The sequence below is a fragment of the Trachemys scripta genome, chromosome 14 (genome assembly GCF_013100865.1).
Source record: "Trachemys scripta elegans isolate TJP31775 chromosome 14, CAS_Tse_1.0, whole genome shotgun sequence".
Lineage (NCBI taxonomy): Eukaryota > Metazoa > Chordata > Testudines > Emydidae > Trachemys > Trachemys scripta.
The window spans coordinates 962,408-974,992 of record NC_048311.1 but is presented as its reverse complement, the minus strand read 5'-3'; the positions used below and the strand labels follow the sequence as shown (position 1 = coordinate 974,992).

Sequence of the window (12,585 nt, the reverse complement as noted above, 5' to 3'; positions counted from 1 at the left end):
AGGCCACAGCACGCCTGGTGGCTGAGCTTTGTGACTTTGTCCTCACCCACAACAATTTCAGATTTGGGGACAACTTATACCTTCAAGTCCGTGGCACTGCTATGGGTACCCGCCTGGCCCCACAGTACGCCAACATTTTTATGGCTGACTTAGAACAATGCTTCCTCAGCTCTCGTCCCCTAGTGCCCCTCCTCTACTTGTGCTACATTGATGACATCTTCATCGTATTGACCCACGGAAAGGAGACCCTTGAAGAATTCCACCTGGATTTCAACAATTTCCACCCCACCATCAACCTTAGCCTGGACCAGTCCATACAAGAAATCCACTTCGTGGACACTACAGTGCAAATAAGTGATGGTCACATAAACACCACCCTATACCAGAAACCTACTGACAGCTATACTTACCTACATGCCTCCAGTTCCATCCAGGACACATCACACAATCCATTGTCTACAGTCAAGCCCTAAGATACAACTGAATTTGCTCCAGTCCCTCAGACAGAGACGAACACCTACAAGATCTTTATCAAGAATTCTAAAAACTACAATACCCACCTGGGGAAGTGAGGAAACAGATTGACAGAGCTAGACAGGTACCCAGAAATCACCGACTACAGGAAGGCCCAACAAGGAAAATAACAGAACACCACTTGCCATCACGTATAGTCCCCAGCTAAAACTTCTCCAGCATATTATCAATGATCTACAACCTATCCTGGAAAATGATCCCTCACTCTCACAGACCTTGGGAGACAGGCCAGTCCTCGCTTACAGACAACCCTCCAACCGGAAGCAAATACTCACCAGCAACTACACACCACACCACAAAAACACCAACCCAGGAACCAATCCCTGTAGCAAACCTCGTTGCCTACTCTGTCCCCATATCTAGTCTAGCGACACCATCAGAGGACCCAAACCAACATGTGCAAGGTGAGAGGCAGCACCTTACTACATAGAGGGGTTGCACCTCAATACATCAGGAGTGATGTGTAACTTGTTTGTACCTGTGTATAAGAATGCATCCCTGGGGTGGTGTCTTTGTCTGGCCTACGGGGCAGTGGAGTGTCTTGCCACTGACTGAGCTGTGTCCATTGTCAGGGAGCACATATGTACTAGCAGAACTGTAGACATCTGATCTGGGGAGCTGTGTTTCATTTGACAATAAACCTGGTTGGGTGCCTTCATAGCTTATCGGAGTCTGTGGTCATTGGGGGCTCTCTCGGGGTCTGCTGTGTCAGCTATCTGCGCAGAGCTGGGGCAGCACACAGAGGGAACACACACATGCAGCCAACTGTTGTCAACATTGGATAGAGCAGAGAACTACACCGGTGGCATCTGACAACACAAATAACTGTGCAGTGAAGTCAGTTATTGGATAAACTGCCTCCAGGATATAATTCCTCCTAACCTCCAAGTATAGACTAAGAGTAACTTCCAAACAAACTGGGTCATTTAACCATTGAGATGGTTAACAACTATGGTATGATCCTGTGCCATTCAAGTCAACAGGAGTTTTCCCATTGACTTGAGTAGGAGGAGAATCAACATCTCTGTGCCAGCCCTATCTGGCTGGATGTCTGAGGCTCTCATTTTCAAAAGCGACTAGAGATTTTTGGTGCTTTGGTTTATGGATTTATTTATTTACTGTGCCCAACTTGAGACACATTGAAGGGGCCGGATGTTCAAAAAGGGTGGAGCACCCACCTTCTTCAAATTATGTCCTTTTAAGGTGAAAATGTGGGTCATGAAAGATGAGCATTAGAACTAATTTTCTGCAAGGTCCAGTTGCAAAGTTGAGACTGAACCTGGATAAATAGTGCTCTTCTCTTGTGCTGATTGCTTCAGAAGCTGGTGACATAAGGCACTTCAGGAAAAGTTTGTGAACTGTCTTCCCCAAATCTTTCAGCAACTAATTAGTTCCAAGGCTCCCCAATTCACAATGTTTTGTTTGTGTAGATGCCTCAAAGGGACGCAACTTGTCTCTTTGTCACTAAAACCTTTGTTTCTTGGTAATTAAAACTTCTGGGAATAAAGTTAAAGAAAGTTCATTTAATTCTGCACTGGTTTTGCAGCTGGGAATTAACCTCTGGTAACTTGCTTCTGTGACAGAAGATTAGAAGCTGCTGAAATTGTATTTCTTTTCTTTTCTTTTCTTTTCTTTTCTTTTCTTTTCCAGTGTGCCAACATTGAGATGAGTGGGCTTTTAGGCCAAGATTTTCTAAAATGGCTAATAACTCTGGATACTAGAGTGCCCAACTTGAGACACCTGATTTTTAAGGAAAGACGCTTAGCACTTTCTTAAAAGGAGCCCCCTTTTAAGGCATCTCAAGGTGGGGTGCCAGAAATTGGGGCATCCAGAATTTCTAGTCAGTTTGGAAAATCTTTGCCCCTAACTTTTTTTGTGACCTCTTTTCTTGTCCAGCTCCAGTAGACTATTCCATAAATCCAACTCTCCTGTTCCATGCCCCATACACCAAACTCCTTCCAAGACAAATTCAAAGACAGGGTCTAGCATTGGCAGGAGCAGTAGAAATACAGGATGATTCTGACAGGTCAGCAATGGACCAGATCTTCAGCTCCTGCCAGATCTTCAGCTGGTGTAGATCAGTCTAGGCCCAATGATTTCAATTGAGCTCTGCTGATTAACGCCAGCTGTGGATTGGATCCACTGACTTTAATGTCAAGTTACACTAGCGGAGGATCTGTCCTATTTAGTTCAGTGAGGGGACAGCTGATTTTCAGTAGTTGGGGATCATCTGGCCCATTGACTTTGATGGAGCTATGCCAAGTTATTCCATCTGAGGATCTGACTCATTACCCATCTATGATCCAATATATCCAGCACACTTTGTGTCTCTGGTGCATTATGAAGTCTGTGCCAGAAGCACCTGGGTAACATGCACCTATTGATTTACCTGCCTTAAGTTAGGACCTTTTACATCACTTCCTGATTTAGGATAGGGGCAACATTTAGATGGGGCACTAACAATGAATACCATAACTGTAGGAAATAGCATGTGTGATGGTGACTCAGCCACTACTTACCCAAATGCCCTGGTGCAGCACTAGGGGGGGTTGTGTTTCCGGGGCAGTGTGCATGACTCAATACATGCTTTCCCCTCACAGTCATGCTGACCCCAATGCCCCAGCATGGTGCGAGGGGGTGCCGTGTTGCAAGGAATGGTGTGGGGTTCAATAGATGATGCTCTCCCCTTATGGTCAGTGCTGACCCCAATGCCCCAGCATGGTGCTAGGGGGAATTGTGCTCCATGGAGCAGAATGGGACACTCTCACTACTAAAGCCAGTGCTGAGCACAATTCAAGGGAGGGCTGTATTTACAGAGTGTTTTTGTCCCAAAGACATTTGCCTATCTGAATTGAATTTAAATGGTGTGGGTATATAGTTCCCTAGGTACCCAGCAGTATGAATTTAAATAACCACCTTTCCTCACTGTTTGTGATATTCTGCAAATGGAGACAAACCCTTTGGACATAACAATGGTAAGGCACTAGGAATCAAGAGAAAAATATAAGTAACAGAGGGGCACTTTTCCCCTCACATATTTATACAGAATTTTGGGAGACAGAAACTTGGGAGACAAACTTGGGATGCACAGACACAGAGAGAGATTTCCATGGGAGTCAGAAGCCAAGGCCTCAACCACATTACACCTATGGCGTAAGGTAAAACGTTCCAAAATTTGTTTCTATGCATGATTTTTTGAAGAGCATTGAAGATTGAAAGGAATTGAAATGAATAATTCTATCTGTCTGTCTCTACCTCCCTCCCTCTGTCTATCTATCCCCATGCAGATCTATCTATGTGTGTGTGTTTCTGTCCGATTATTCATGTGTGTATAGATACTTTTGGATATCTATGTACCAATTTATCTGTCAAAACTGATACTGCATAAAAGAATCATATCTTGGCTTTTAGATCTTTCTTTCATTGTGCTAAACTGGGGGGCAGTTATGTGGCCACCATAGGACCCTCTGAGAGGTTGATTGCATATTTGGTTTTCTGATCCCACCAGGAGAAAGCCTAGCAAAATGTTTTAGAATGAAGGTTTATGTTCAATTGAACCTCGTAAATACTAATAATTTTTCTCCAGTTGTGGTTAATAGAATGGAAAAACTTAAATGGGAATTTAAAAATAAAAAAATACAGTTTTTTCCAGAAAATCTATATTTTTGAAAATTTCAAGATTTTGTCAACTTTTTAAAGTGTCATAAATTTTTTATGAGCTCTGTAACTGGCTGGAAAAAACCCTAGAAATGTATTCCGGTTTTGGTGGGTTATTTAGTTTGTTTGTATTCTCATTATTCTTTTATTTTATGTTATTGAAATTAATTTGTCAAAAACTTGACATGCAGGCTTTTTCAGCTTCCTCTATTCTGCAGGCGAAAGCTGAAATAAGAACGAACAATCAGAGCAATGTGGTGATGGAGTTTGTGCTTCTGGGCTTCTCACTGTTACAGCCCATGGAGCTCCTGGTTTTCATGCTGCTACTGGCCATCTTTGCCTTGACTCTAATGGGGAACATGGCCATCATCACCATTGTGTATGTGGATCTCCGCCTCCACACCCCCATGTACTTCTTCCTCTGCAACCTCTCCCTCTTGGAGATACTCTTTGTCCTCTCCATCACTCCAAAGATGCTGGAGAACCTGCTCTCCCAGGCCAAAGCCATCTCCTTCTGGGGCTGCATCATCCAGTGTTACTTCTACTTCTTCCTGGGCACTACGGATTTCATCCTCATCGCTGTCATGTCCTTTGACCGCTACGTGGCCATCTGCCACCCGCTCCACTACCCTGTCATCATGAGTGGGCATGTCTGTGTCTTCCTGGTCACGGGTTGTTGGTTGGGTGGGTTTCTCTCCACCCTCTGCCCACTTGTTTTGCTGTGCCAGCTTCCTTTCTGTGGCCCCAATTTGATAAACCATTTCTTCTGCGACTATGCCCCACTAGTGAGGCTATCCTGTGTTAACACACACTTCCTCCTCATGATCGAGTATGTCCTCTCCTCTGTGGTTCTGCTCACATCCTTGACTTTTACTACAGTGTCCTACCTTTACATCATCGCCACAGTCTTGCACATCCCCTCAGCAACAGGCAGGCGAAAAGCCTTTTCCACCTGCACCTCCCATATCACGGTAGCCTCTATCTTCTATGGCAGTGCCATCTTCATGTATGCCAGGCCCAGCCAGGGCCGCTCCCTAGACCTCCAGAAGGTGGTGGCTGTGTTCATGGTCATAGTGAGCCCTTTACTGAATCCTTTCATTTACACCTTAAGGAACGAGAAGGTCAAAGAGGCCCTGAAGGAATACTTGACTATAAAGAGCTCTGTTCTGCAACCAGAACCTTGATACACATACATCTTCATCTCAATAACGAATTGCTGCTTTTATCCATTGAGTGGCATTGTTATTTAGTGGGGTGGGAGCTTGACTTAGTCTCAGAATTCCTGGGTTCTATTCCTGGACCTGCTGTGTGACCTTAGCAGAATCTGTTTCCCCTCCCACCTTTTGTTCATTTAGGTTAGATTTTTCAAAACATCTAAGTAATTTAAAAGCTCAAGTCCTAACTCCTCAATCAAGCCATTGCTTTTGATATCCCCACTCTTAGACTATAAGCTCTCCAGGGCAAGAATTGTCTCCTGGCACCATCATGTTTATACAGTGCCTACCACAATGGGGTCCCAATCTCTGTTTACAGGCACTCATGTAACATACATAAAACGAGTTTCTGGGATTTTCAAAGGGGTCTAAGGGAGTTAGACACCCAACTTCTATTAAATTGCAATGAGATTTGAGGGTGAAGGGTCATTGATTTCAATGGGTGCTAGGAATTTAGATGCTTTTGAAAATCCCACTACCTAAATACCTTTGAAAATATGGCTCTTGGTGCCTAACTGTCAATGATTTCAATGGAAGATAGGCAGCTAGGCTCTTTTCAAAATCCCACTAAGTGTCCATCTGCATGTTTAGGTGCCTAAATACCATTAAAAATCTGGCCCAACTCTTTTAGTCTCCATTGAAAATCCCAAATACTCAGTGTCTCAGTATTAATAGTCAGAATGAGCTCTTTATCATAGATTCATAGATTCCAAGGCCTAAAAGGACCATTGTAATAATCTTGTATGACCTCCTGTATAACACAGGTCATAGAACATCCCCACAGTAATTCCTAAACTAGATCTTTTGGAAAAACATTCAATCTTGATTAAAAATGGTCAGTGATGGAGAATCCACCACGACCCTTGGTAAATTCTTCCAATGGTTAATTACTCTCCCAGTTAAGAATTTATATCTTATTTCCAGTCTGAATTTGTCTAGCTTCAACTTCCAGGCATTTGATCATGTTATACCTTCCTCCCCGAGACTGAAGAGCCCATTATTAAATATTTGTTTCCCATGTAGATACTTATAGACTGTGATCAAGTCACCCCTTAACCTTCTTTTTGTTAAACTAAATAGATTTAACTCCTTGAGTCTATCACTATAAGGCTTTTTTTCTAGTCATTTTTAATCATTCTTGTGACTCTTCTCTGAATCCTCTCCAACTTAGCAGCATCTATCTTGAATTCTGGGCACCAGAACTGGACACAGTATTCCAACTGCCGTCGCACCAGCACCAAATACAGAGGTAAAATAGCCTCTCTTCTCCTACTTGAGATTCTCCTGTCTATGCATCCCAGGATCACATTAGTTCTTTTGGCCACAGCGTCACACTAGGAATTCATGTTCAGCTGATTATCCACCGTTATCCATTATTCATGTGGGTAAGAGTATCCCACATCCGCCTGATATGATTCTAACACCTTCCTCTGAAGCATGTGACACTGGCCACTGTCAGAGAGAGGATACTGAGCTAGATGGACCATGGATCTAAACCTTTGTAACAATTCCTATGTTGGTATGAGGCTGCAGTATGCATTGAAGCAACTGCTGAATCTTTTAAAAATCACAAAAGGTTCCCAAGGTTCTGGAACAACGCCCTCAAATGTCTGTGTCTTGTCAAGGGGCATCAGTCATTTTGGTTTTGACGTCTCTGAATTTAATGTTTTTTAACCTTTCTTTCAGCAAAATACTTTGCTATTTTGATCTTTTTATCCTGATTCAGGACAAAATCCAATAGTTGAAATATCAGAATTTCCTGTGGAATGGAAACTCCATTCTCCGGCCAGCTCTAGTAAAGATGTATTGGCCTGTACAATACCCTATGTGAAAATGAGGATGCATTTTCAAAGGAATCTAAGGGAGTTAGTTACATAGATCCCAATGATATTCAAAGGGATTTGGTGGTGGATTTTCAAAAAAGCCTAGCAGGTTTTAGCCATTGCTTTAACGCATTCTGTAGCCTCATACCAATATTGGAATTGTGCCCACAATTCAAGAAGAATGTTGCTACATTGGACAGGGTTCAGATAAGAGCCATAACAATGCTTAAAGGATTAGAAAAACATGCCTTATAGCAGAGGTAGGCAAACTACGGCCCAGGGGCCACATCTGGCCTGAGGGACCATCCTGCCCAGCTCTTGAGCTCCCAGCCAGAGAGGCTAGCCCCTGCCCCCTCCCCCACTGTTCCTCCTCCCCTGCAGCTATGCTGCCGCACGGGCAGCTCTCTGGGTGGCGGGGTTGCACGCTCCTGCTAAGCAGCATGGCAGTGTGTCTGGCTCCGGCCAGGCGGCGCAGCTGCCAGACATGCTGATCTGAGCGGCATGGTAAGGGGGCTGGGTCCGGGGGGTTGGATAAGGGGCGGGGGGTTCTGGGGGACAGTCAGGGGACAGGGAGCAGGGTGCGGTTGGATGGGGTGGAGGTTCTGGGGGGCGGACAGGGGATGGGGGGTTGGATAGGCATGGGAGTCCCGGGGGGCCTGTCAGGGGGTGGGGGTATGGATAGGGGTCAAAGCAGTCAGGGGACTGGGAGCGGGGGGTTGGATAGGGGGTAGGGTCCCAGGGGCGGTTAGGGATGAGGCGTCCTAGGAGGGGGTGATTAAGGGACAAGGAGCAGGGGGGGTTGGATGGGTGGGGGGTTCTGAGGGGGGCAATCAGGGAGCGGGAAGTGCGAGGGGTCGCATAGGGGCAGGGGCCCGGCTGTTTGGGGAGGCACAGCCTTCGCTACCTGGCCCTCCATACAGTTTCGCAACCCCAATGTGGCCCTTGGGCCAAAAAATGTGCCCACCCCTGACTTATCATGATAGACTCAAAGAGCTCTATCTATTTAACTTAACCAAGAGAAGGTTAAGGGGTGACTTGATTATAATCTATAAGTATCTAAATGGGAACAAATTTTTAATAATGGGCTCTTCACTGTAACAGAGAAAGGTCTTAAATGATTCAATGGCTGGAAGTTGAAGCTAGACAAATTCAGACTGAAAATAAGGCTTAAAATTTTAACAGCAAAAATAATTAACCATTAGAACAATTTACCAAGGGTCATGGTGGATTCTCCACGACAGACAATTTTTAAATCAAGACTGGGTGTTTTTCTAAAAGATCAACTCTAGGAATTACGTTGGGGAAGTTCTATGGCCTGTGTTATACAGTAGTCCAGACTAGATGATCACAATGGTCTCTTCTGGCCTTGGAATCTGTGAAAAAGAACCCAAGATATTTTTGAAACTATGAATGAATCTCATAAGTCACATTTTTAAAATGTTTAGACACCTGTTGAAAATCAATGGGATTTTGGCACAGAATATATCCAATCTAACCATAGCCAACATAAACAGAATAGCTGCTTGGAAGTTGGGATTTCTGGGATCTATTCCTGGCTGTCATAGGAGAGTGAGGTATATTGTGTTAGAGCATGGGAATAGGTAAATAGACATCGAAAGAGAGGGATGTGCTGAATATGTTGTTTTTCACAAGACTCCAGAAGCGAATTACTGATCACCTGTGCTTGTTAGGATAACAACCCCACCATATAAAGATAACAAGACCATCACAAATAAAACTTATAATGAAAAAAAATCAATTATTTAATCAAAAATTGCCTTCTGATGACACATTTCATGGACAATTTCATGCATTTTGCAGATTTTTGTTACTGAAAACCTTATCAAACTGGTTATTTACATTCTTGTTTACCAAAAACTGACAACATTTTTGATATATTTTTAATCTAAAACTATTTGCACAAATGAAAAATGGGCTAATTTCAAACACAGAAATAAAAACAACATTAGCATTTCTTATTTTTTTTCAAAAACCAGTTTTCATTTTTCACCATCTCTAATAAACATTTCAACTATGTCAACATTTTTTGGGGAAAAACCCATTTTTGAGTAAAGGCAGTTTTTTATGGACAGAGTGTATTTTATTAAAGGTAATAAAACTTACAGAATGAGATTTTAGAATCTGCAAAATGGATTTAATGACCGGTTTCCATAAGAAATTAATTAATTGATCTTTAGAAGGATTTGAAAATATCAGACTTAATTGTTTACCATTATAGCTGGACAAAAAATGTATTTTTCCTTTTTTCCACAACAAAAAAATTATTTTTTTCATAGAAACTCAAATGTTGCAAAAATCCTGAAAAAAATGTCCAAAATATTTTTTTTTGCCCAAAATACTTTGAAAATTAACAATTACATGATTTTTAACCAGCCCTATTTACAGTAGTTTCACTCCACAATTCCAGAGTTTGGACCTTCACGTATTTCTTTGTATCTACTATGTATGCAGAATTATTTACATACAAATGTGATGCCCAACTCCTACATCACATACTCCAAAACATTTTATATAATAACAGTGGGAAAAATCCTTGAATGGTCTCAGAGTTTTTAGGTGGCCTCTTCTTCCACTGTATATTGTGTAAATACATTTTCTCAATAAATATAATTGTTTAATAAAAAATTTGACTAGCCCTAATTATATTTTGTTCCAGAGACCCCAAATGAGATCGCAGCCTCCATTGTGCTAAGCACTGTACAAATACATAGTAAAAAATAATCCCAAATCTAAAGAGTTACAATCTAAATAACAAGACAGGCAAATGTTTTGAGAAAACTTTATTATTATCATCCACATTTTACAGATGGGAAACTGAGGCGCAGAGAAGTTAACCGACTTAACCCAAGGTAATACAGAGCTTGTGTGGCAAAGTGTAAAATTGAACCTAGCTCTTCTTAGTTCTGGTGCAGTGCCTTAGCCTCAAGACCAACCTTGATTCATACAATCTAAGGCCAGAATGTACCCACTTGGATCATCTCGTCTGACCAGCATAACACAGGCCGCTGCTTTGTATCTCCTTCAAATGCTGTTTGGCCATGTCTTAATTATCAGTGTAAGAAAATGTTATTTTCAAATCAGTTCAACTACTTCAGATTTCATTTTCCCACTTGGTTAAAAAGGAAAATCACATATTTCAACATTCGGATGCGGCACATGGAAAGCATGAAGCCTTCTGCCTTTGTGACAGTCACTTTTCTTGATGTCAGTGGTCATGGATCAGTTCCTTGTCAGCAGAGGGATGTGAAAAGGGTTCTACAACATAGATATTTTTAAGATGGTTTGGATTTCAAAGGGAGACTAAGGGAGATACATGCCCAAATCCCATTGGCTCTTCTGGGACTTGAGCGCCTATTTCACTTAAGTGCTTTTGAAAATTCCCCTCAAGGTGCTAGATTTTTATGTGTACTTAGGTGCCTACAGAATGATAGAGGCACCTAACTCTCAAAAAATTCAATGGGAGTTAGGCATCGTATGCTTTCGCAAATCCCACGAGACATCTAGCTGCCCATTTAAGTGCTTAAAGACCTCTAAAATTCTGTCCCTTAGCAACTCATTTGACTTTCAATCCCCCTGCACTTCAGAATTACTTGGACACTTCTGAAAATTCCACCTGCAGATATGTTTGCAAAATTACCCTACCTCTGTGGTGCTGGAATCACAAGTGGCAAACGCTGTAATCAGGACATATACAAAGCTTTTAAAGGATAATGATGATGCACTCTTCTACGGCATTTTTCATTTATAGATTTCAGAGGAAAGTATCGCTATTACATAATTTTAAATATTTGTATGCTAATTAATAATTATGGTTGAGATTTCCAAAGACACATAGGGGAGTTAGGCACCCAGGGCTAGATGCACAAAGAAAATTCTTATTTTCTTCACCATACCTAACTTTGAGGCTCAGAGAAAAATCACTGGGAATCACAAAGCCTGAGTTAGGCACCTAGGTCCCCATGCAATGAATGGGGACAGATGGGAACTTCAGAAGGGGATCCACAAACACCAACACCCTAGGCAGCTCATTGACTAGGCAGATGCCAACCTGAGGAGTTGTCCCTCTTGCAGAGCTTGGTGTCTAAGTCCTGGAGGTGCATCCCTGTGTTTGAGAGTCTCAGCTGCAAACCTTCTCTCGGCACTAGTCACCTACACTGTTTTTGCAAGAAGCCAGGGGCCTGGGGGAAAGAGGCCTTCCCTCATAACTTTTAGACCAGTGGTTAAAGTGCTCACCTGAGATGTGGAAGGTCCCTGGTTCAAATCCCTCCTCTGCCCAAGCAGGACAAGGGATTTGGGCAGGGATTTGCTACCTCTCAGGTGAGTGCCCTAACTCCTGGACTATAGAATCATAGAAATGTAGGGCTGGAAGGGACATCAAGAGGTCATCAAGTCCAGCCCCTTCCTCTGAGGCAGGACCAAGTAAACTTAGACCATCACTGACAGGTATTGGTCCAACCTGTTCCTGAAAACCTCCAGTGCCGGGGATTCCACAACCTGCCTTGGAAGCCTATTCCAGAACTTAACTACCCTTAGAGTTAGAAATATTTTTCCAAATATCTAATCTAACCGAACCCTTGCTGCAGATTAAGCCCATTGCTTCTTGTCCAACCTTCAGTGGAGTGTGGGATATTCCGACAGACTGCTCCCTTGGTCTTTCCCATTGAAGCTGTTCCACTCTGACTTAAATTATGAAATAATCATTGGGCCAAAGAAAGAGCAAGAGCAAGTGTGAGAATCACTCTGTAGCCCAACGATTAGAGCACTCATCTGACAAATGAGAGACTAGGCTCCCCCATACCAATGACTTTTTTATTTTTTATCCAAAGTGCAACAGCTTCAACAGGAGAGATGTAGGGAGCCCTGCATCGGACTATCCCATAGCCCAGTGGTTAGGGCATTCAGCTGAGATGTAGAAGAGCCATGTCTAAATCCCTGCTCCCCCTCAATCAGAGCGGGACTTGAATCAGGGGTCTTCCTCCTCCCAGGCAAGTACCCTAACCACTGGGCTAAAAGTTATGGGTACATCCTCCGCCTTCTGGCCATTTTGTGCAAGATCACCTAAAGGGACCCGATCGAGTAGGCAAGCTCTGAGCACACTTGCTGGATCAGGCCCTGCAGATGAGTTAAGCCGAGGAATGCCTATCTTTCCCTGGTTTATCAGCTCCCTAAGGACTGATTCTGGGATTTAGGTGCCTAAAGTGAATCTAGCCCCAAATCCCATTTACAGTTAATAAGTTTGGGGCATCTCACTTCCTTAAACTGCACTGAAAACCCCAGCCCAGAGCATTCAGACAATGTAAGTAGGCTTGGCAGAATTTGATTTTTATTTTTTTTAA

General features: G+C 42.9%; 1 protein-coding gene across 1 annotated transcript; it reads left to right on the top strand.

The window, feature by feature from the left end:
- Positions 1 to 4,376: 4,376 nt before the first annotated feature.
- Positions 4,377 to 5,375, top strand: LOC117887497 (olfactory receptor 6M1-like). Its single transcript, XM_034790144.1, has one exon. The coding sequence runs from the start codon at positions 4,377 to 4,379 to the stop codon at positions 5,373 to 5,375; it is 999 nt and encodes a 332-aa protein (XP_034646035.1).
- Positions 5,376 to 12,585: the final 7,210 nt, after the last annotated feature.